The following is a 24,980-nucleotide window of genomic DNA, read 5'->3' as shown; positions in this document are numbered from 1 at the left end:
TGATGGATCCAGCTATAGTAATTCAAAATGTGTATTTGCCTGATACAATTTCCCCCACTCGTATTCGTAAAATATGCCTTCATGTATGTAAATACAACTTGAACAAAAGCATCACCTTTTTCAAATTTTGTTAATACATGTAAGTTAACCTATGGTCTTTGTCGTAGGCCAAAACGAGGCTATAATTTTCATTTATGCCCAAACAAAAAGTTTCAGAATTACCAGTTTCAAATATTTTAACAAATTTTAGTTCTTAGCTTTATATAACCCATATAAATGCATTACCGCAGTCAGCACGGCACCGCTTGGTCGTTTTTCCTTTGCTAAATTAGTCTCTTAAATAAAACCAGAAGCCTCGTGCGTCACATGAAAAATAAAAAATAAAATAGCTAGCTTATTACGATTATAAAAAGTTCTGTTTTTCTTTTCCGAAGACGACATTTCTTTCATGAGGCTGTTGATTTTGCCAAAAAAAGAAGTTAATAAAATTAGTCAATTGTAATGGTAATGAAATGATGATTACTATTAACTGCAGCGCTGAAGTTATGCATATAAATGTAATAAGCCTGTTGGAATTACAGTTGTGCTTCCTTAAAAAACACTGCGGGTCTGAACTTGATATCACTGGTGGTAATCCTTTCATCAGCTTGAAATTCACACATTATCAATAAATTTTCAGTTCTATCCATTAGATTCCGTGGCCTCTTGTAAGTTCCACAAGTTGCCATAGAAGTTACGGATGCCTCGTCCTGTGGTTTATCTATCAAGGTGAAGGTTACAGATCCCAGCTGTTGTTAGGCATCCACACAGTCAATCTCACCGCGATGACCTGTTGAGACAAACGTTACAATGTATGTGACGTTATATGAAATCACGTGCCGTGTCATGAATGTTATATTTATACATGAAGCATCACCTCAAGCAATATCTTAATTTGATAACTTTGTTTTTTCAATGTAATGATTTTGTTTTGATATCCTATAAGGGTAGCTTTGACCGTAAAAAAAAAAATAAATAAAAAAAATAAAAAAAAAAAAAAACATGGGCGTTGTTAACATCCCTTCGTTAGTCTTGAAAACAGCGTCTATTGTAGCGGATCCTTGCGACATCGTTTACATTACCTAGCCTGAATTTGCAATTATCAATATACGAACGGTAAATTAAGTAATAGATCCTTAATTATTATGAACATACTTAGTAATCAAAACTGCCTATTATTACTGACATTGTTAATCAATAGTATTTTTAGACGTACCGTGCTTACTCCGTGCCTCATCACATAGCCGTTTAAAACGTCCTGAAGAGAAAAGTTTTTCAAACCCTTCATTCCATTTGGAGTTGAAGTCATTGTCTTTACGGGTCATCATTCCAGGTGGTCCGGCATTCTTACAGAACATGGGATCTGAGGGGAACTGTTGGATATTAGTGCCATTGATTTTGTTGGCCAAAACAGTCCCCATGCTAAAACCCACGTCTACCTGTAATGTTTAGGAAGTATTAAATGGTTGGTAAAGAATAGAGCTTATTTCACATTAATGAAAAGGGATCTGAACACTGGGATGCTGTGGGATTTAAAACATATTGGCGTATTAAAAATAGTTACAAAAACAGGTAACATGGGAAAACACTCACAGTGCCGTTTTGGATCATAGCCAGGAGTTTGTCAACCGTCTGGGCGTGGAAAACGTTGGAGTGCGGGACGTCTCTTCCAGCCACCTGGTCAAGTCCGGCCAGGCAGGCTTCGTTAGTGAACCAACCGCTTATCAGTCCTGTAAGGAGTCGGCATGCATGTTAACACCCATGGTCCGCTTTTAAAAGATTCATGTTTGTAGTCATAGGTCTGGTTAACTTTGATAGTCGCCGAAACAAAGTTTTTTATTTTTAATATTAATGAAAGAGTTTATTGGTCAACAATTGACTTTAAAGACTAGACTTTAACCTGCAAATTGACATTGATTTTTGTTTGTTCTTTTTGAACCCAAAGTACATCAATTGTAGTCTTACATGTATTACATGAAATCTCCCCCCCCCTCCCCACTCCTTGTAACTTGAGGGTAGACCTTGACATATATATATATTAAAACCTTAACGGCCTGGTTTTAAGTTACATTTAGTCTTATCATCCTTACTTGGTGCATTCATAAAATGTAACCTTACAACTGAGCACCAAAGGGAACCAATATGAAAAAAAAGGTTCAAAAATATCAGGAGTTCTTGTGCAAATCTTTTCTAAGACAAATTACCTTGGATGGTTCTCGTCACATGGTTGACATTGCTGTCACTCCTTGCATCCGACATCTTGGATTAGAGGTCTTGAGTAAGGACAAATGTAATATAATCTCTATCTGTTCATGCTAGGCACGGATTGTGCCTGTTAACATTAAAAAGAGTAAAAAAGAACCAGCTTACTTATGCAAGTGTGACTACTTTTTATACCCTACCAGGTGTGCATAAAGCCTGCAACCAAAACCGAGTACTGTTGAATCACTTGATTAAAATATACTGCCAATTAACAACGTGTAAAATCACTAACGAACTGCAAAATCACGGTCTAAAAAGTTTAATCACAGAGCAAGAAAAAGCGTACTTATCATAAAAAACATCCATGAATTTATTCCAATGAAGTACTGATTCAGAAAAAAAAAGCAGTAAACCAACCTTGAGGACGTCAACAGTGGTTGCTTACTGTCTGGCCTTGGACCTCAACTAAATTGACATCCTCCTCCAGTCAGAGACCACAGTATTAAAAATATTGGAATATTTTTAATGTTCTATACATGGTGTGGTATTAAATTCAATCAGTGGAAGAAGTCTGTGCAGATTTCGCTCTAAACAAAGATGTGACTTTTTTAGAAAATTGATAAGCAAATGTTTCTGTATAAGTTCCCTTTAGACTGAAGTTCACGCCATAGGAATGCATTAATCAGCAAAAGCAAATAAAAAGTAAATTACAAGCATTCTTACTCCTCTTTATCTTCATGGGATTTTTTAGGTCAAAGCTGTCACGGTTGCTTAGGTAAAACAGGTATTCTTTCCATCCCTAAATTCAACCACGTTATACGCGTTCCAATACACGTTTAATTGTCTCAGTGCTTGAGTCCAAGTCAGCAAAGTTATCACGAACCAAAAGAACCCGCGTTAATGGCTATGAGTTGAAAAGCTGAGGTTTTTTCGTTTGAATCTTTATTTTCTACATGGTTTCTGAAAAAGTAAAATATTTCGCAAATGAACCTGCCGAACTATACCATTTTCATTCTGCTGAATAGGGTCGCAGCTAGTTAGATATGGCGCATACCGTTGGCTACGGACTCAACTTAATCCGATTTTTAATTGATGGATCCAGCTGTAGTAATTCAAAATGTGTATTTGCCTGATACACTATCCTCCTCTCATATTTGTAAAATATGCCTTCATGTATGTAAATACATGTATAACAACTTAAACAAAAGCATCACCTTTTTCAAATTTTGTTAATACATGTAAGTTAACCTATGGTCTTTGTCGTAGGCCAAAACGAGGCTATGCCCAAACAGGAAGTGTCAGAATTACCTATTTTAAACATTTTAACAAATCGTAGTTCTTAGCATTATATAACCCACTTCTCCTTACCGCAGTCAGCACGGCGCCGCCTGGTCGTTTTTTCTTTGCTAAATTAGTCTATTAAATTAAAAAAGGAGTCTTATGAAAAATAAAAATAAAACAGCTTGTTTCGATTGTAAACATTTCTTTCATGAGACTGTTGATTTTGTCAAAAACAAAAAAAGAACTTAATAAAATTAGTCAATTGTAATGGTAATTGTCAACTGCAGCACTGAAGTTATGCATATACATGTAATAAGCCTGTTGGAATTACAGTTGTGCTTCCTTAAAAAACACTGCGGGTCTGATATCGTTGGTAGTCATCTTTTCATCACCATGAAATTCGCACATCATCAATAAATTTTCGATTCTATCCATAAGTTTCATTTATAAATTTCGCCTTGGCTTCTTGTAAGTTCCACAAGTTGCCATTAAAGTTACGGACGCCTAGTCCTGTGGTTTAGCTTTCAAACTGAAGGCCAAGTGATCTAGACATCAGGTTCAGTTTACGGCCGCCCATATCCTTGTTTTAACCATCAAGGTGAAAGTTACAAATTCCTATATTTCTGTGTTGTAACAATCAAGGTCAATGTAACGGATGCATTGTTTTGTGATTCAGCAATCAAGGTGAAGGTTACAGATCCCAGCTGTTGTTAGGCATCCACACACTCTATCTCACCGCGATGACCTGTTGAGACAAACGTTACAATGTATGTGACGTTGGATGAAATCACGTGTCGATCATGAATGTAATATTTATACATTAAACATTACCACAATTAAGCCATATCTTAATCTGATAACTTTTTTTCAATGTAATAATTTTGTATTGATATTCTATAAGGGAAGCTTCGACTGAGGAAAAAAAATATTGGCTTTGTTAACAATACTTTGTTAGTCTTGAAAACAGAACCTCTTGTGGCGGTTTCTTTCGACACTGCTTACATTACCTAACCTGTACAGTGTATATTTGCAGTTATCAATATACGTATTGTAAATTAAGTAATAAATCCTTAGTTATTAAGAGCATACTACTGGTAATTATAAATAATCAAAACTGCCCAGACGTACCGTGCTTAATCCGTGCCTCATCACATAAGCGTTTAAAACGTCCTGAAGAAACAAGTTTCTCAAACCCTTCATTCCATTTAGAGTTGAAGTCATTGTCTTTACGGGTCATCATTCCAGGCTGTCCAGCATTCTTACAGAACATGGGATCCGAGGGGAAGTGTTGGATATTAGTGCCATTGATTTTGGTGGCCAAAGCAGTCCTCGCGCTAAAACCCACGTCTACCTGTATATTAGGAAGTATAAAATGATTGGTAAAGAAAACATCAAATTTCGACATCACTGAAAAAGGTTCATAATTGTCGAGAGCTGATGCGCCTCAATGTATTTAACCGCTGAAATTCATTAGATGATCTTGAAAACGTATTTGGTTGTAATAACAAATGAATGACGATGGTAAAGCTGGAATATATTATATACATACAGCATCTGTTTAAACAGTTAAGACTGAGAGGGTTACTTAGTGATGCGAAATATTTCACGTATATATGCAGCTTAACCAGTAGATCATAGTAGCGAGTAGCCTAACGTAGCTTTTCTGGCCAATGTTAAGTCATAAAGCTTATTTCACAATAATGAAAAGGGGTGAAGTCTGAACACTGGGATGCTGTGGGATTTAAAACACATGGGCGTATTAAAAAGAGTTACAAAAAGAGGTAGCATGGGAAAAACACTCACAGTTCCGTTCTGGATCATAGCCACGAGCTCGTCAACCGTCTGGGCGTGGAAAACGTTGGAGTGCGGGACGTCTCTTCCAGCCACCTGGTCCAGTCCGGCTAGACAGGCTTCGTTAGTGAAGAGCCCGCTTATCAGTCCTGTAAGGAGTTAGCATGCATGTTAACACCCATGGGCCGCTTTAGAGACTCGTTTGTAGGCATAGCCCTGGTCAATTTTGTTAGCCGACAAAACAAAGTCCAATTTTGGATATTGGTCACAGAGCTTATTGGTCAACGGTTGACTTTTAACACTCAACTTTGTCTATGCCAATTTTAATTCCGAGGCCGATTCTGACTTTTTTGACGTCGTTAAGGGAACAGGTGTCGGCTTGCGGTTTATTTCATAATAGAACTTTAAAGCGAAAATTGGCCTTGACTTTTGTTTATTGTTTTTCTACCCAAGATACAGCAATTGTAGTTTTATTACATGAAAGCCCCATTCAAGGCAAGGCGTTGCTGTTGTTTCAGATATATAGATGCGTACATGCACTGTATTTAATGGTATCCAATACGGCATCTTCGCGCCAAATGCTATCCCCCCCCTCCCAGAAAAATAAAGCAAGTGTGTAAGAACCACAAATGATTTAGACCGCCAAAGTCCTCCTTGACAATTCCATGGACATATGAACTGAAGTTATTTATACTTAAAAAGATTTATTATTCCTAATAGCAGATGCCTTTAAGAAGCAAATGCGGGGTGACAGCTAGAGATAAAAAGTTCATTTCCTTCCTTTTTTGTCCCTGCAATTGTCGCCTTTTGTCCCAAAGCACCCAAACCAACATTCTTTCTTCTGTTACAATAGGTTGAGAAAAGGCTTTTGATTCCGAATAGTGGAAATATATTTATTTTGCAATGTATAATTTTTTAAGTTTTTTTGGAGACATTCAAAGTGTCGCTAGGGGTCTCAAACAGGGGGATCCTCTATTCCCGTAAATATCCATTATCTGAATAGAAGTGTTCAGTACTGCGGTCAAATTTGACGTAAACATTTATGTAAAGAGATCTTACTTAGTCTGAATACGACATTACACGATACGCTGATGGCAACATATTGAGATGCTCTTCATCGTACTTTAAGCACGAATGAGGACCAGCCGATTTTAGAGATGAGTTAAGGCAGGCGTTCTTAAGTGTTGGGTTCATCTGAGCCAACAAACAGCAGAAACGGGTTCTGTTAGAACCTCAAGAATAGAGGACGTGTGTGACAGCTCCCCGAGATAATGACTATGTCATTAAATTTTTAATAGTACATATCACCTTTGGATAACCGCTTTTCTGATCTAATTCCTGTTTTTCTTAACATTAACTTTTTCCATAATTTGCCGATTATTTAACCATAATTGATCACGAAAAGGTACAAAAGGAAGAAAAAATCCCCAAAAATTATTTAAATTTGTAACTTGAGGGTTGACCTTGAAATTATATTAAAACACCAACGAGCTGGTGAAATCTCACATGCAGTATTCTTAAAGATTTGGATCAAAGATAGATGACGTCATGCAGGTTCCATAGGTTTGTGGCAGCTACACGACATCCTTATTTGGTGTTGGAATTTTTCATGAAATGTAACATTACAACTGAGCACCAAAAAGAACCAAAATGAAAAAAAAAACGTTTAAAATATCAGGAGTTAATGAATTTAAATTGAGTTAATAGTTGAAATAAAAATAAAATACTAATAACCTAGGTGAATGGCGAATCTTGTCTTACATTGTAGTTTGACCTTTTTGGAATCGCAAATACATTAATTTGTGAAAATATTCCATCAATTTATACAATCTATATATAGTTCGGAACTATCTACATGCTATACTCCAGTTAAATAGTAATACCAGAAAAAGAGCGGGTACTCTTGAGAAAAAGAGCTGAAGTGAATAATTAAATAACTGGTTGGAGAAATTTTAACTCAAATTATTTCTTCTAACACGTGAATACAAGATAACTCACTCACCTATTTTCTTTCCAGTGATATTGAATGGATTAAATCCAGGAAAGGCGTAGAAATAGACCTCGATAGGTTTCAAAAACGGCTTGGAAAATGCGAAAATCTGCTTCCGTTGACGTGTGGTCAGCCACCCGGTGCAGGCGTCGTACCAACCTTCCATAAGTCCTGAAATGATGCCATGTATAGGATTATTCAAAGTAAAATTTATATTCAAATACTTGAATTTCAATATTATGTTCAACTTTAAACAAAAGTAAAACATATTGGGAAAGCTTCGGTCCTAGTCCAATATAGCACAAAACAGTCTTAGTCAATACATATTAGGATAAAACTGAACAAACTGTCTTCAACATCGATCGCCATATAAAAAGTTGACCTAACTAAAATGAATACCAAACCACTTTGATTATTTTCTGACATTGAACTTTGTCAACTTCACTTCGCCCATGAAAAATTTTGCTTCCAAGCGCGTTTTCGAAAGAAAGAAAAACATGAAATGAAGTAAGAGCAGAAATTCGTTTTAACAACCATCTTCTATGAGATAAATAAAAGAATGCTCCATACCTATCCCTCCTCTGTGTGGCTGTCCTCTCTCTGAGAACATGCAGTTGGTGGTAGGCTCCCTGACAATCCTGCAATCAATTCCCGCCTCCTGACACACTCAAATAAAGAAATAATTGAATGAATAAAAATGAATAATTAAATGAATAAACCATAGACTTTCAAGTTGATATTTTTCGCAGTGTTACTGTTATCAAGGGGTATTTCAACAAGAACCTTACCTGCGTCTATAAGGTCGCGACCGAATCCAACTTGAAACCCGCTGTCGTCACTGAAAAGTTAGACGGACAGTTTAAGTTATCAGATTTGCAGATTTTATGTAACCCCCCCCCCCCACACACACACACATCTACCCCATTTTTTCTGCTTATTTTTACTTACCTATATTCATAAGGCCCAATATCGAATCCAATGGCCAGCGTGTAAATTCTCTTTCTATTGGAGACCTGACACCGGCTGGCGTCATAGGTACTGGGTGAGTATGCTACTTCAGGCTGGGGAGTTTGCTGAGTACCTGTTGTTTCACCCTGGACTGTGATGTCAGAGCCAATGGGTTTGGAGATTGCGACGGCTGAGATGATGAGCGCAACTATCGCAATCGGAACACATATCGCTATGGTTATTGTCGTGGTGGCTGGAAGAAAGAAAGGGATTAACCTAAAAAAATCTTTTATTTTTGTTCTGCATGTGTAAGCTCCCGTACATTCACCATGGTAAAAACTTGACAGCCAGAAAGCATTAAACCATTGATGGCACCCTTTATAGTGCACATGGATGAAAATCCATCACTGCTCAGACGAGCAATAAACCACAAATCACTTTTTTCTAACGGGACCCTCCATATCACACAACGAACTATTCACATAGATAATACACTACCCCTGCACTTTTGTCATCCCTCTGTACATGTTCTACATGCTGAGTATCGGTTTTAATAAATGAAATCGAGTACAGAAAATCGCTACTTTAATAAAATGTTTTCTGGTTAAAGAAAACATTTGTCCAAATCTTTTCTAAGGCAAATTACCTTGGGTGGTTTTCGTCGCATGGTTGACATTGCTGTCGCTCCTTGCATCCGACATCTTGGATTGGAGGTCTTGAGCAAGGACGAATGTAATATAATCTCCATCTCTTCATGCTAGGCACGGATTGTGCCTGTTAACATTAAAAAGAGTAAAAAAAAAAAGAACCAGCTTACTTATGCAAATGTGACTACTTTTTATACCCTACAAAAGGCTACAAGGTGTGCATAAAACCTGCAACCAAAACCGAGCACAGTTAAATAATATCCAAACGTGTGTGTTCACACTTTTACTTTAAATAACAAGTCCCTTGATTGAAATGTAAAGCTTATTAACAAAGCGTAAATTCATTAACAAACTGGGCAAAACCGTGGTCTAAAAAGTTTGCTCACAGAGCAAGAAAACGCTTACTTATCATAAAAATCATTCCTAAATTGATTCCAATGAAATATTGATTCAGAAAATAACAGTAAACCAACCCGTAGGACGTCAACAGTGGTTGTTAACTGTCTGGCTTTGGACCTCAGGTTAATTCACATTCCCTCCTGTCAGAGACCACAGTATTGAAAATATTGTAATATTTTTAATGTTTTATACACGGTGTGGTATTAAATTCAATCGGCGGAAAAGTCTTTCTTTGTCTGATAAAATTCACACATGGGAAACTGAGATGTATAAATAACTTCAGATAATATTTCACACCTAACTGTTCAAATTAATGTCCTGGCGAGTTCGCCTCTTGTACGGGTCCTTTCCGTACTTGTGCGTGACCTCTTTTATGATCAGACAATGTATGAAAAAACCCATGTATGAAACATTAGAAATATATTTTTTTTAATATTTCAACAATGTGGTCACTGGCATCCTGCTGCAACTTGTCAGTAGATCCTGTAACTCATGCGATGGGAGCCTGTATCATTCCAGGCTAAAATCACTCCAGAGCTGTCTGACCATGGGGTTTTTCACTACAGGCTGTCTGTCGTCCAATCATATCCCATATAAGCATGTTTTATCATATTGAGATGTGGTGCATATGTGTGCAAATCTAAATGGGAGACGTCGTATTTGCAGCGTACAATGTATCTTTCACTGGGGGGAAGGGGTCCTGACCCCCCCCCCCCCCCTCTTTCGATTCCTGAAATAAATCACACCAATGCTCCCCTTTTGAAATTAGAATTTTGATTAAAGCTAAATAATATTTCTAAACCACATCAAATGACGCCGTTTGTCCTATAAAATACCTAAATTTTTGGAGTCCTTCACTGGGTTCCCCACCGCACGCCAAGGGGGGGGGGGGGGGGGGGGTCGGCTTTGCATCCGCAGACCCCCCTTCAAATAATCCTTGATCCGCCCCTGCATGTTGTCTTGCTCTTGCCGACAAACAGTGATTTTGATCAATGAGTCTGACCGGACGTCTGCTGTCTATAACATTTTTTAATCGTCCTAAAGCGGTTTGTCTGACGCTATTTCGCTACCAGCCAGGAAAATAGTGATACAGAAAACCATGCCATGAAACAATGTTCTTTATTCAAATCCTAAAAGATTCTTCCACATAAATTTACTGATTGTTCAACCAATGGATAAGCTAACCGATCAAAGCCACTTTTTGGTATTTTGTACAGTATCTTCTGGATTGGAGGATGCACCTGGCCCGTCTGTGCATGGAGTCTAAATATTCTGTAACGTTTGTGCAGTGATGGCGTTCCACATACGGTGCAAAGATAGTATGGCAATGTTTTGTTTGCAGGGTTATCCCCCCCGTTATTCATTTACGAGGATATTCCAAACAGCACCGCCTGGTCGTTTTTTGCTTTGCTGAGTTTGTAGGCCCTATCTTAAATTAAACCAGGAGCCTCGTGCGTCATATAAAAAATAAAAATAAAACAGTTTATATCGATTTTAAACAATTTTGTTAAACTTTTCCGAAGACGACATTTCTTCCATAAGACTTTTGATTGATTTTGTCAAGAGGGGGTAATCAGTAGATTGTAATGGTAATGAAATTACGATAACCATCAACTGAAGCACTGAGGTTATATATATATATATATATATATATATATATATATATATATATATATATATATATATATATAAGCCTGTTGGCATTACAGTTGCGCTTCCTTAAAAAAGCAGTGCGGGTCTGAAATTGATATCGTTGGTGGTCATCCTATAATCAACATGAAGTTCGCACATCATCAGTGGATTTATTATCGATTCTTTTCATTAGATTCATTTATATATTTCGTCGTGGTTTCTTGTAAGTTCAACAAGTTGCCATAAGGTGTAGTTTACGGATGCCTCGTCCTGTGGTTTAGCTATCAAGATGAAGGTCATAGATATCTTCTGGGATTAAGACATCAAAGTTCAGGTTACGGCCGCCTACATCTTTGTTTTAACCATCAAGGTGAAAGTTACAAATTCCTATATTTCTGTCTTGATACCATCAAGGTGAAGGTAACGGATGCATTGTTTTGTGATTTAGCAATCAAGGTGAAGGTTAAAGATCCCAGCTGTTGTTAGGCATCCACACAGTCAATCTCACCGCGATGACCTGTTGAGACGAACGTTACAATGTATGTGACGTTAAATGAAATCACGTGTCGATCATAAATATAATATTTATACATGAAATAATATCTTTATTTATAACTTTGTTTTCAATGTAATGAATTTGTCTTTTTATCATATAAGGGTATCTTCGACCGTGAAAAAAAAAGATTGGCTTTGATCACAACCTTCTGTTAGTCTTGAAAACAGCGTCTATTGTGGCAAATCCTAGCGACATTGCTTACATTATATAGCCTGAATTTTCAATATTTTATACACGTATAGTGTAAATTAAGTACAGAAAAATAGATCCTTAGTTGTTTTAACAACTTAAAACTTAAAAGAACATAGGCCTACTAAGTAATCAAAACTGCCTAATATTATTGATATTGTTAATCAACAGAATCGCCCAGACGTACCGTGCTTGATCCGTGCCTCATCACATAGCCGTTTAAAACGACCTGAAGAGACAAGTTTCTCAAACCCATCATTCCATTTAGAGCTGAAGTCATTGTCTTTACGGGTCATCATTCCGGGCTGCCCGGCATTCTTACAGAACATGGGATCCGATGGGAACCGTTGGATATTAGTGCCATTGATTTTGGTGGCCATAGCAGGCCCCGTGCTTAAACCCACGTCTACCTGTAAAATTTAGGAAGTATTAAATGATTGGTAAAGAATAGAGCTTATTTCACAATAATGAAAAGGGGCGAAGTCTGAACACTGGGATGCTGTGGGATTTAAAACATATGGGCGTATTAAAAATACTTGCAAAAACAGGTAACATGGGAAAACACTCACAGTTCCATTCAGGATCATAGCCAGGAGCATATCAAGCGTCTCGGCTTGGAAAACGTTGGAGTGCGGGACGTCTCTTCCAGCCACCTGGTCCAGTCCGGCCAGACAGGCTTCGTTAGTGAAGAACCCGCTTATCAGTCCTGTAAGGAGTCAGCATGCATGTTAACACCCATGGGCCGCTTTTAAAAGACTCATGTTTGTAGGCATAGGTCTGGTTAACTTTGATAGCCCACGAAACAAATTTCATTTTTTGGATACTGTTTGCAGAAACGGTTGATATCAGAGCCTCGATGAATATAGGTTGTCATCCAGGTGTGCGACAGCTACCCGAAATAACGACTATGTCATTAAATTCTTTTAATATTAAAATTAAAATGGTACAAACTGCCTTTGGGTGACTGCTTTTCTTCTCTAATCCCTGTTTTCCTTAAAATGGCATAAACCTTTCTCTATAATTTGCCGATAATTTAACAAATTCATAACTGATCACAAAAAGGTACCAAAAACGAAGAAAAATCCCTGAAATAATTTGTAACTTGAGGGTAAACCGTGAAATTATATTAAAACACTAACGGGCTGATTTAAAGTCTTTGGTCTTAGTTTGAATTTAAGATCGCACACACAATATTCTTTTAGATTTGGATCTAAGATAGAAGGCGCCATGCAGGTTTCGAAGGTTCTTGGCAGCTACAAGACATCCTTACTTGGTGTTGGCATTCTTCATGAAATGTAACATTACAACTGAACACCAGAAGGAACCCAAATGAAAAAAAAATCAAAAATATCAGGAGTTAATAAATTTTAATTAGCTGTCGACAGCATAACTCACCTATTTTCTTCCCAGTGATATTGAATGGATTAAATCCAGGTAAAGCGTAGAAATAGACCTCAAATGGTTTCAAAAACGGCTTGGAAAATGCGAAAACCTGCTTCCGTTGGCGTGAGGCCAGCCACCCGGTGCAGGCGTCGTACCAACCTTCCATAAGTCCTGAAATGATCCCATGAAGAGACAAAATCCCGGATAAAATTTATACTCCGATACTAATACTAATTTCAATATAATGGTCAACTATAAACCACAAACAAAAATTTAACATATAGGAAAAGCTTCAGATCTACATGTAGACTAATATATCGCCTAACAGTCTCAGTTAATCTATACATTTTAGAATTTTAAGCGCGTTTTCGAAAGAAATAAAATATAAAACGAAGAAATAAAAGATATTCGTTTTGACAACCAACTGCCATGAGATAAATAAAAGAATTCTCCATACCTATCCCCCCTCTCTCTGGCTGCCCTTTCTCTGAGAACATACAGTTGGTGTATGGCTCCGTGACAATCCTGCAATCAATTCCCGCCTCCTGACACACTCAAATAAATAAATAAACCATTGACTTCCAAGTTGATATTTTTCAGAGTATAATTTAATGATATATAAACAAGAACCATACAAATTGTTCAAAAGAAAATTTTGATTACCTGCGTCTATAAGGTCGTGACCTAATCCAGCTTGAAACCCGCTGTCGTCACTGAAAGGTTATACGGACAGTTTAAGTTATCAGGTTTGCATATTTTACGCATCTCCCTCCCCAACAGTGCCGGATTGAGGGGGTGTCGGAGGGGGGGGGTCCTGACCCCTCCCCCTTCGATTTCTGAAAAAAAGCCACAATGGTCTGTCTCGAAATTAGAATTTTGACTAGCTGAATCATAGATATAAACCGTACCAAATGGCACCGATCGCCTCTAAAATTTTGTGTGTGTGTGTGTGGGGGGGGGGGGGGGGGGCCGACCTGGCATTTGCAGACCCTTCCTTCAAATAATCCTGGTTCCGCCCCTACCCCACCTTTGCTCCCCCCCCCCCCCCCCCCCCCACACACACACACACACAGACACACACATCTATCCCGTTATGGGAGCTATATTTCTGCTTACTTATATTCATAAGGCCCAATATCGTATCCAGCGGCCACTGTGTAAATTCTTTTTCTATTGGAGGCCTGACACCGGCTGGTGTCATAGGTACTGGGTGAGTAGGCTACTGCAGGCTGGGGAGTTTGCTGAGTACCTGTTGTTTCACCCTGGACTGTAATGTCAGAGCCAGCGAGTTTGGAGATTGCGACGGCTGAGATGATGAGCGCAACTATCGCAATCAGTACACTTATCATAATGGTTGTTGTCAGTACGAAGGTGGCTGGAAGAAAAGCAATAAAGGGACTAACCTGAAAAAAATTATTTTCTTCCTTCATGTGTGAGCTCCCGTACATTTACCATGGTAGAAACTTGACAGCCAGAAGGGCGTGACACCATCGATGACACCCTTTACACTGGTACTGCACATGGATGAACATCCATCAAGGTTTAGACGAGCAACAAACCCCAAATCACTGTTAACGAACAAATGCGAATACAGTAATTCGATGGTGCAATGCCCTTGTACTTATGTCACCCCTCCGTACATATTCATCATGCTGAGTACCGGTTCCAATAAATGAAATCGAGTACAGAAAATCTCAGCTGTAGCTGTCTGGTGAAAAGAAAACATATGTCGTAATCTTTTTAAGGCATATTACCTTGTAGTTGGTTGGTTCTCGTCTCGAGATTGACATTACTGCCTTGCCTTGCATCCGACATCTTGGAATAGGGGTCTCTATCAAGGACAAATATTATCCACTTGTTCATGCAAGGCACAAATTATACAGGCACTGCCTGTTTTGCTTAAAAAGAGAGTCAAGAATGAATTATGCAAATGCGAATACAGTACTTAGTGTTCCCGACAAAGGATTCAGTAAATGTGATATGCTGAAAGGAAGGTTCAAATATACTGTATGCCCTCACGGTTTAATTTCAAATCATTAACTCAAACCCCTCCCCCAACCGTTTTGAAATAAGCTGCCTTCCAAGTTGAAGCTAAGTCTGATGGCATGTTTTCTACAGCAAAAGCGAAAAAAAAAAAAAGAAATTGCTAGCTTTTTATTCTTATGTCGTATGAATCTTATTTTAAAGGCAAATGCAGTCGTGGTTGGTTGGTTAAAACTGGTAATCTTCCCATTTTCAAATTAGCCATATGCTTCACGTGTGCGTGTTCCAATACACGTTTGCCTCAGTGCCAAATGTAAATAAGTTATAATACTGATACATTTATGAAGATCTATTATAAAGATGTAAAATATATAATCCAAGTTTTCAGCCCCTAGGCCTTCTTCAGGGATTTTAATCCTTTACGATCTCAACGGTGATTTGATATGAATCTTCCCAGTGCCATGGACACAAATATTATTAAGGAAAACATCAAGGTAAGCGTGTCTCCCTGCAGGCCGCATACTGTACGTGGGAAATGTAACATTATACCACTAGTGGATTTTGTTTACTGTGTAATAATAAGGAGCCTTTCTTTCCATCTGCCTTTCTTATATAATATACAGCATTGGTCAAAAAGGTTGTCCCACCCCCATTTTCATGTACTTTTAATTACAAATGATCACCTCACAGCTGTAAATTGTTAGAAATAGTGCTTTTTATTACAGATACCGTGTCTTACATGATTAATGGTTTAAAAAATACAAAATAGAGGTAAAAATATACATATTTTATACCATTTAGTCAAATTTATAAGAGGTACCCCCTCAAATCCACTGTTTCACTGTGACTTCTACAGATGTAAAGAAATGTCTATAAAATTGAAAAGACGCCATCAAATGTCCCCAAATTCACGGACAATTAGCATTAGGGTGTGCTCGTTAAAGATCACGTGCCTAACAGCGTGTGCGTCTACCGCGTACTGCAATTATCTCCTGTAGACGGCGCGACAAGCCTTCAACACGGGTAACAATTCTGTTATGTGGGATATTGTCCCATTCATCCTAAAGAGCGTGGCAGAATTGGTCAAGATTATTTGGGAATTGGTTCTCCTCTGCAGTGCACATTCCAATTCATGCCACAGGTGTTCGGTAGGATTAATATCAGGACCCAAAGACTGTTGGCCCATCCTCAGACCCCTGTGTTTCTGCAACAAATCGTTTGCCAGACGAGAGCTGATAACGTAACGTAACCATGGAAACGGCCAAAATCCAAAAATTCCTTTTTTAGTGAGACAAATAACTGGTATGTGTATAAAGGGTACGCTGAATTGCCAGTTTTAGCCTTTTGATGGTCATTTTAGTATAAGTATGAAATTTTGTTGGATGTTCGGTTTTATCCATTAGTTATTTATACAGGGGGTAGATTCCTTCTTGGCAAAATTTCACAATTTGCCATCCAGGTGAAGGTCAAGGGTGTCTCTTGTCAAAAGTGCAGGTTACGGATGTCTAGTTCTCTGGTTAAGTTATCATGTTGAAGTTTATGAATGCCTCGTTGAATGGTTAAGCCATCAAGGTGAAGGTCACCGATATCTAGTCCTGCGGTTAAGCCATCAAGGTGAAGGTCACGGATGTCTTGTCCTTTGGTTGCGCCATCATTACTGATGCTTAGTTCTGAGGTTTAGTCACAAGATGAAGTTTATGAATACCTAGTCGAATGGTCAAGCCATCGAGGTGAAGGTAACGGATATGTGTTGTTTAGGCATCCACGCAGTTAATCTCACCGCGATGACCTGTAGAGACAAAAGTTAGAATGAAATGAAATCACGTTTTTATCAAACGAAACCCGAATACAGGTATACAGGTCCGAAGCACATAATATCAGAACCTAAAAGAAAATGGTATATATCCAAACTGTCACTGGCAATGGCAACTTTCATTAGTCCATTTATACACGATGTAATGCACCAACCAGACGTTCAAAAAGATTATGCTCATGCACGTTTCACGAAGGCAACCGAACTGTCTACGAAACTGCATAAGACGGCGATATGTATTACCGCTTGGTAAACCCTTTTGACTAACAGACCCATAAGGCTACGTTAAAATTTAAATAGAAAATAATAAGCAGTGTCATTTTCGTACCGACGTTTGTACTCGAAGGAACCCTAAACCAAAACGGATCTCGTTTTGTTGACCTCAAACGCCTACATATGAAAATACATGTTAAGTGTGGTCGTTGTTAACAATCCTTTGCTAGCCTTGAAATCAGCGCCTCTTCTGACTTACCCTGGCGTTGCACTGCCTGCATTTTAGTCACACCAATTACCATATTATTAAGAGATATTAATGAAGGTGCTAAGTAACGAAGACTGACATTGCTTATCAACAGATTTACTCCAACTTACCGTGCTTGGTTCGTGCCTCATCACATAGGCGTTTGAAACGACCTGAAGAAACAAGTTTCTCAAACCCTTGATTCCATTTAGAGTTAAAGTCATTGTCTTTGCGGGTCATCATTCCTCCTCCTGCGGTATTTTTACAGAAGATGGGGTCCGAGGGGAACTTTTGGATATTAGTGCCAGAGATTTTGATGTTTAACGCAGATCCTGTTCCAAACCCCGCATCTACCTGTAAAATTTAGACAGGATGAAATGATTGCTGTAGAAAACAATTCACCATCACCTAATTGCAAAGTTTAAATTGAAGACTCGACGAGAGACTCTATGCCTTTTATTAAAAATGTGGTTCAACGCTAATCGAGCTAATGATCTTGGAAATATTTTTGGTTGCCGCATAGCCGTTTCAATGACGATGGTAAAGCCGAAATTGGGCAATTGAAGAGATGTGTAAAGGACGATGAAAATCAGTTTCATTGAAACTTTTTCATCAACACTTCGTACTCTCAGTCTTGGAGATTTAAAACCAAATTTAGGTCATGCGAGAATGCCGTAAAAGACCGGTATAACTTTTTGTCCAGTTTAATGCTTATAGCAAAAAAAAAGAAAAAAAAATGCATAATCTTCTACGAGCGCTACACGCTGTCGCTGTAGGCGCCTAGCAATTGAACAGAGTAGATATTGAATCCGTTTAAAGGCGCGTGTGGAGTCGGGGAGACCATCAGGAATTGGCGGCATTGCTTTTGAACTGTGGTCGGCCATATTTGGTCGGCGGATCAGCAAGTACTCGGATCATTCTTTCTGAATGGCCCCTAAGTAACCAACAAGCTTAATATTCTTAATGCTGTCTTCTCAACAACAGCCCCGCACTAAATTGCAAGTTTTGAACGTGCTACCAAGTAATTGGAAAATGAAAAAAAAAAGGTTTTTAAAAAGTCTAAAGACTTGACTGCTATTAAAATAACAGTGTATTGTCTAATTCAGAAGGAACGTTACAAATCTGGCAACATAGTAAAATACTTACAGTTCCGTTCTGGATCATAGCCAGGAGCTCGTCAAGTGTCTGGGCGTGGAAAACATTGGAGTGCGGGACTTCTCTTCCAGCCACTTGGTCCAGTCCGGCTATGCAGGCTTCGTTTGCGAACCAACCGCTGGCCAGTCCTGTAAGGAGTCAGTATACAACGATCATGGCTCGAAGAGGATAAAGAAATATAATATAAATGGAAACTGACTAATTTGGCGGTATTGCACCTAGCTCTATAATAGGCTGAAACAGTTAGGTAACTTTGTAAAGTGTTTTTTAATCTCTCAGTAAAGTGCCGGGTACTCGGGATTGGAAGAGTTGAAATGAGAATGACTGGTCGCAGAAATTTTTAATTTAAATGATCTTTACTAATATCAAAATACATGTTAACTAACCTATTTTCTTCCCTGTGATATTGAATGGGTTAAACCCAGGAAAGGCGAAGAAATAGACCTCGAAAGGTTTCATAAACGGCTTGGAAAATGAGAAAAACTGCTTTCGTTGACGTGTGGCCAGCCACCCGGTGCAGGCGTCGTACCAACCTGCCATAAGTCCTGAAATTATTCCATATATAGACAAAATCCAGGGTAAAATTACATTCAAATTCTCAAATTACAATATCTTGTTCAACGATAAACAAAATGTAACTCAACCTAGCCAATTTGAGCAGTATTGTTGTTAGATTCACCAAAACACCTTTTTCAACTTCACTTTATGAGAAGAAAGTAGAATTGAAAACTATGCGTTTAAAGGAACGCTTTATAATCATGTAACTAAAAATCACCCTTACCTATCCCCCCTCGCTGCGGCTGCCCTCTCTCCGATGTCATACAGTTTGTGTATGGCTCCGTGACCGTCCTACAATCTAAACCCGCCTCCACGCACACTCAAAATAAATAAATAAATAAATAAATAAATAAATAAATAAATAAACTACAAGAACAGAGAGGCAACACTACCACCTGAGTATCTATACACAGACAGTGACTAAAAAGAGCTATGAAGGGTTTTAAATTTTGGCCCACTGTGGCTCGCACACTTGTAAAAATGTACTTTTTCGACCAGTAACTCAGGAGCCACATTTGAAACTCCAATGTATAGATTCAAAGGGTTTTGCAATATGAAGAACCCGTGTACTGGCACGTTGTGTGCTATGTACTGTACAATTAAATGTCAATCACCACACACAAGAAAACCATCATATATGAAAGATTTCGTTTTAGTGGACTTGGTGGTATAGATATTTGTGCAGAGAAGGAACATATTTTCCCTTAAATTACTTCACATTTATTAATACCAAAGCTAACTTGAAAGGAATCTTTTGGGAATAAAGATCAAATGAACTTGATCGTTCAATTTGGAAAAGGACTGATATGATATACATTTTTATTCAAGTTCAACAGTAACTAAATATGGTTTAGGAGATAAAAGGGCTAAAATGTGTACAGGTCAAGGGTTAAATTTAAGGTTGCATTTGAATTAACAAAATATGATTTTCTATCTTAGTTGATAGAAATTGTGATCTGTATCTCTTCTACTATAGTTTTGCTGATATAAGGACCAGAAAATTTGCGAAGTACAGTTCATGGCGAAAATTAGGTCAAAGATCATATTCAAGGTCGCATTAAAGTTGCCAATATATGATTTCCAATTTAAGTTCAATAGTAACCATGGGTGTATCTTTGCTAGTTTTGAAAATTTGAGGGCTAGAAAGTTAACAGTAACTTTTTCTTTTTTTGGTCATCTATAGAAACTATTCTCATATTGGGAGATACTTGTATCCGCCGGCATGCAGGCTCCGACTGACGATACGGATCGGGCGTAAAACAATGTGTATACCCACCGCTCACGTTGATTAGATGGTGCAATGAATAAGGTAAGCAGTTTATATTATCTAAATCTAAAATTTCATTGTTGACATTTTCCGCAGTTCTGTTGATACCAAAGTATGCTTAAACACGAATCAAACAAGAACTTTTACATTACCTGCGTCTACTATTTCAGGAAAGAATCCAACTTTAAATCCGCTGTCGTCACTGAAAAGGTATATGGAATTAAAGATATAAGTTTAATTTACTAAATTTGCGCCTACCATTCCCCCCCCCTCTCTCTCTCTCTCTCTCTCTCTCTCTCTCACACACGCACTCACACACACATAATTAATATTTTTTATGAAAATAATTTTTAAAAAAATAAACATGGGATATGTACATGTAAGAGACAACCCATTAAAGGTCGGTGACTTCAGAGGTAAAAAATTACCATGGCCCATAAATTTATGTTGTCACACTTTCATAAAATTGGTTAAATTATAGCAAAAAAACGATTTATGCTTAAATAATATATTAAATAAATTTTTGCATTATTGTATGCTGAATGCGATATACAGATAGTAAGACAAAGGCAGGTCCAGGATTTGAAAGAGGGTGGGGGGGGGGGGGGGTCACTGTTTTTTAGGAATGACAGACCTCGGATTCAAAGCCGACCCTCGGCCCCTTTGTGGTGGGGTTCGGGGCCCGCTGGAGGTCCCTAAAATATTTTGCTGTTTTGAAGGTCAAACGGTGCCATTTGGAACGGTTAAGAACTATAAATCAGCTTGTTAAAATTCTAATTTCAAGAAGGAAATATTAGTGATTATTTTCGGAAACCAAAGGGGGCTGAAGACCCCCTTGATACCCCTTCTAAAACCGCCACTACACACACACACACACACACACACACACACACACACACACACACCTCTGTATGCCAACTATTTTTTTACTTACTTATAATCAAAAGCCCCAGTATCGTATCCAAGGGCAATTGTGTAAATTCTTTTTTCATTGAAGGCCTGATATCGGTTGATGGCGTCATAGGTACTGGCTGCAACTGCAGACTGAGTTTGCTGAATATTTGTTGTTGAACCCTGACCTGTAATGTCAGAGCCAGCGGGTTTGGAGATTGCGACGGCTGAGATGATGAGCGCAACTATCGCAATCAGGCCACATATCACTAAGGTTAAAATTGTCAGCAACCGCGATCCTTGGAGAGAAGAAATTTACGCACTTAATTTGACGAAAGTGATTCAAAATTGCAAATTCTTTACTAAGAAAGACGAAATACAAGCTTTACCAACCAACATAAAGCATTCTTTGAAATCGCAAAGAAATTGCAACGCTATGAGTGAAAAAAACGTATGAGTTTAACAGGGGCGGATCCAGAGATATTTTCTGACAGTCTTCCATATTATATTTGTTGATCCATCCTTCATTCTTTGACCGTCTTCCAACAGAAAAAATTAGATACCTTTCATTGTAAACTTGAAAATCTGACCGTCTTCCGGAAGACCCAGAAGACGGCCTAAATCCGTCCCTATAACTGTTATATAAAATAAAATCACTGTTCACAGCTCAGAAACGTTACCACATTTTATTGTGTTCCATTAGTTACGTAATGCATAATGTACGTGCTCGTCAAGTCGTACTGAGTACCGGTTCAACATGAAAATCTGACTTCGGGAGTCAACATTTCATTATAAAAATCTGACTACCCCCATGAAATCTTGACTCCCAGAGTCATATACTCAAATAAAATCAAATTTACGAAGTTTTGTGGGGGGAGTCAAAATTTTATCATGAAAGTTTGACTGGGGAGTCACCTTTTCATTATGAAAATCTGACTGGGGAGTCACCTTTTAAAAGAATCAGTTTTTTATGGTACACCGGTTACAATAAACGTTATATAAAAATGTTAACGCAAAATGATTCCTGGTTAAAGAAAACATTCATACAAATCATTTGAAAGGCAAAATTACCTTCCAACTGGTTGGTTCTCGTCACAAGATTGACATTACTGTCGCTTCTTGTATCCGACATGTTGGATTAGAGGACACGGGCAAATGCACTGTTACTCAAAATGGTTGTCACATCATCGAGGATTTGGTTGTTATAGGCTTTTAAAGGTCAATATATATTGATATTTTGACTTTTTTCTTCCACACAGTAATCAATGACCATTTGGCATAACAAATGCACATTGAATGAGCACATGTCAACGGATGGCAGCTTCAAATTTAAATTAAGATTGTAAAGGTTATGAGAATAGACGTTGCTAAGTTGGCTGTAAAATATGTGTTTTAGCCCACATATAAAGAAGCCTGTCAGAGTAGATGAGATCATATATCAGACCTCCACAAAATTAAAGGTGAAGCCATGCCAGGACCGACTGATATTAGTCTTTTAAGAGAACCAGGTAGTTGGTTTTACTGACGAAGGTCTCAGCAATTCCTATAAAAGAGTAGTCAGGAGGAGAGCTGTGATCGGCATTGTAGCTCATGACGGTTCTGACAAAATCCAGAGGCCGACCCCATGCATCAACTCCCGTGATGTCAGTGCCATTACCAACATTGCCATAGAACCCGCACTAAATCTTCCATTGCCAATGCTACAATATCACACACCCACCTTTTCTACCTTTTTCCCAAGCAAACTATCAAACGGAGGATCGCCCAACATTTACACGCGCAATATTGCAGGTCAATTTTCATTTGCAGCATGACATTGCCATCCCTGATGATGTCCGTTTGGTGAGAGATTTTATGAACGGAAACACCATTCTATTTAATGTCCCACCCACCTCAAGCCCTGGTATAAACTCACTTGAACATCTTTTGGGATGAATCAGGGAGAGCAGTAAAAGGGAGACACCCACCTGGAGCAAATTTTCACCAGACAACCTTTAAACCCAGAGTGGAACAGAATCTCCCAGCAAAGATTGGTGACACTGATGAACAGCATGTCCCGTCCCGTAACGGAACTTTGTCGCGATCGTGCACGTAGGGAGGGGTTCACAACCACATTTGATAAAATAATTGTATTAAGAAATCTTATTAAAGATATGTGTGTGAAATTTTGAGGTTGTTTGTAATCTTTCATGAAGAATTTTAAGAGTTTTTGTTTGAGTAAAATCTGTGGTAGTTTTCAGGGGCCATTAAAAAAAACATTTAAACCACAGGAAGTGCAATATAAGTGTTTGTTGTTTCTTTTGCATGTCAAGCATTTCGATCTGCAATGATACAGCTAGGCTGCACTAATGCTTACGTTAGTAACACAATCTCTGAATATGCTATCCATATTGAGCAACAGTGTACAATCAACTTGCTTATGCAAGGCACGGATTGTGCCTGTTCGAATTTCAAACAGCAAAAAATAAAATACTATCTCTGCTAAGTATGTATAAGTGCTACAGTCAAAGCCAAGCAAAGTTAATGTAAAATGCTTAAAGAAACGTTAAAATGTATGCCTTCTCTTTTTAAATTAAATGATTTCTTCCCGTGTTGAAATAAGTTGCCTTTCAAGATGAAGTCAAAACTCATGGATATATACGCCTTAGCGAAGGCGAATAAAAAGTCCATTACAAGCATTTTTCATTCTTCTTAATTTTCAGTGTTTTATTAGGTTAATGTGGTTAATGCTGCTTGGTTAGAACAGGTATTCTTTCCCTGCTCATATTTATACATGTTATACGCGTTCCAATACACGTTTGTTTCATTGACACACATATTGTAAAGGGTGACATCCGGGGCAGTGTGACACGCCGCTGGTCTGACATTTTTGAATAATTCACTCTTAATTTTGGTAAAAAGAGGAGGGGAAGAGACTGCGCCATGCTTTGAAAAGGCGTTGCTAGGACATAGGCATTGATCAATCGTCAAAAACATCTAATTTAAATAGTCATTGCAAAATAAGTTAGAAAATCCAATAAGCATTAAAAGAATAAGTGAATAAAGTACTGCTGTGAAAAGGAGTGACTTTTAAATTTTTTCTGACATATTTCCAATATTGTGCTTGGATTCATTTTAAAATGGACCTCCCCCTCCCCCTTCAAGTAATCCTGAATCCGCCCGTGATACGATACTGATGCTGATCAATCCAAGATTTTATTTTGACTATAGCCTACACTGTATGCCTAAAAATAAGATTTTACTGTTTATTGGCAAGACTTGCTTAAACTTCAAACTTCATCACTTCATTGGCATGATTCATGATTCGTGAAAATGAATTTAGACCCCACATTCATAATGTCTCTGTAATTCCCAAAAAAACTGTAGTAACGAATGGTGGGTGCATTGTCCGTCAATATTTGGTTGAAATATTTACCTTAACTCATATGGTTATTTTAACTAAAATCAAGCATATTGATCTATATTGTATAATAATTCTGAATAAGTAATTTGAAATAATAGAATTAAAAGCATATGATGAATTTCACGTACTGGGGAAAGATTTTGATGAATATCTGTTATTGGTCTTAGATAACTTTAACTTATTCAGGCATTCAAAAAACTGTATCCTTACATTTTTAAAAATCGTCTATTGCCGAATCGTCTAGGTATAAATCCATAACTATTTTCGGTGCATCTGAGTGAAGCAACAACCAACATGCATGATTTGAATGTTTAGTTTAAGTATGATATATTCAAGTAGAGCCATGCTTGATCGCCTTATTATGACGCTTAAAATATTTCTATAAAAGAAAAA

At 38.0% G+C, this 24,980-nt stretch overlaps 2 protein-coding genes and 2 long non-coding RNA genes across 5 annotated transcripts; 1 reads left to right on the top strand and 3 right to left on the bottom strand.

Annotated features, from left to right (window-relative positions):
* Positions 1–113: 113 nt before the first annotated feature.
* LOC106158026 (uncharacterized) lies at positions 114–9,007 on the bottom strand. Of its 2 annotated transcripts, none has more exons than XM_087011380.1 (8): positions 8,898–9,007; positions 8,252–8,504; positions 8,092–8,141; positions 7,874–7,969; positions 7,316–7,474; positions 1,633–1,769; positions 1,256–1,478; positions 114–829 (listed from the first exon to the last, which is right to left on the bottom strand). In XM_087011380.1, exons 1-8 carry the CDS (start codon positions 8,950–8,952, stop codon positions 795–797), a joined length of 1,008 nt encoding a protein of 335 aa, XP_086867506.1. In that variant the 5' UTR covers positions 8,953–9,007; the 3' UTR covers positions 114–794. The 2 variants fall into 2 exon arrangements, with proteins under 2 accessions (XP_086867506.1, XP_086867505.1); XM_087011379.1 differs by lacking the exons at positions 114–829; positions 1,256–1,478; positions 1,633–1,769 and adding exons at positions 3,168–4,267; positions 4,651–4,873; positions 5,326–5,462 and having other exon boundaries at positions 8,898–9,006.
* A 1,222-nt stretch (positions 9,008–10,229) lies between these two features.
* Positions 10,230–14,928, bottom strand: LOC106158025 (uncharacterized). Its single transcript, XM_013533857.2, has 8 exons — positions 14,812–14,928; positions 14,174–14,432; positions 13,721–13,770; positions 13,515–13,610; positions 13,070–13,228; positions 12,244–12,380; positions 11,862–12,084; positions 10,230–11,446 (listed from the first exon to the last, which is right to left on the bottom strand). Exons 1-8 carry the CDS (start codon positions 14,918–14,920, stop codon positions 11,412–11,414), a joined length of 1,068 nt encoding a protein of 355 aa, XP_013389311.2. The 5' UTR covers positions 14,921–14,928; the 3' UTR covers positions 10,230–11,411.
* A 2,482-nt stretch (positions 14,929–17,410) lies between these two features.
* Positions 17,411–18,653, bottom strand: LOC147762351 (uncharacterized). Its single transcript, XR_015333702.1, has 2 exons — positions 18,460–18,653; positions 17,411–17,667 (listed from the first exon to the last, which is right to left on the bottom strand). It is a non-coding gene; the product is annotated as an uncharacterized LOC147762351 (long non-coding RNA).
* A 1,561-nt stretch (positions 18,654–20,214) lies between these two features.
* On the top strand, positions 20,215–23,418 carry LOC147762350 (uncharacterized). Its single transcript, XR_015334211.1, has 3 exons — positions 20,215–20,335; positions 20,464–20,503; positions 22,994–23,418. It is a non-coding gene; the product is annotated as an uncharacterized LOC147762350 (long non-coding RNA).
* Positions 23,419–24,980: the final 1,562 nt, after the last annotated feature.

Source organism: Lingula anatina, chromosome 4 (genome assembly GCF_051362555.1).
Source record: "Lingula anatina isolate TDL-2025a chromosome 4, LinAna3.0, whole genome shotgun sequence".
Classification (NCBI taxonomy): Eukaryota; Metazoa; Brachiopoda; class Lingulata; order Lingulida; family Lingulidae; genus Lingula; species Lingula anatina.
This window is presented reverse-complemented; position numbering and strand designations above follow the sequence as displayed.

Bases quoted from the DNA above. Each gene is read 5' to 3' on its own strand.
- LOC106158025 (XM_013533857.2), bottom strand. From the start codon at position 14,920: ATGAACAAGTGGATAATATTTGTCCTTGATAGAGACCCCTATTCCAAG. The intron at 13,229-13,514 runs GTATGGAGAATT...GGATCATTTCAG, and splicing joins GCCAGAGAGAGGGGGGATAG to GACTTATGGAAGGTTGGTAC. The intron at 11,447-11,861 runs GTACGTCTGGGC...TCGTCTCAACAG, and splicing joins TGAGGCACGGATCAAGCACG to GTCATCGCGGTGAGATTGAC.
- LOC106158026 (XM_087011380.1), bottom strand. From the start codon at position 8,952: ATGTCGGATGCAAGGAGCGACAGCAATGTCAACCATGCGACGAAAACC. The intron at 8,142-8,251 runs GTAAGTAAAAAT...CTAACTTTTCAG, and splicing joins ATTGGGCCTTATGAATATAG to TGACGACAGCGGGTTTCAAG. The intron at 830-1,255 runs GTACGTCTAAAA...TTGTCTCAACAG, and splicing joins TGAGGCACGGAGTAAGCACG to GTCATCGCGGTGAGATTGAC.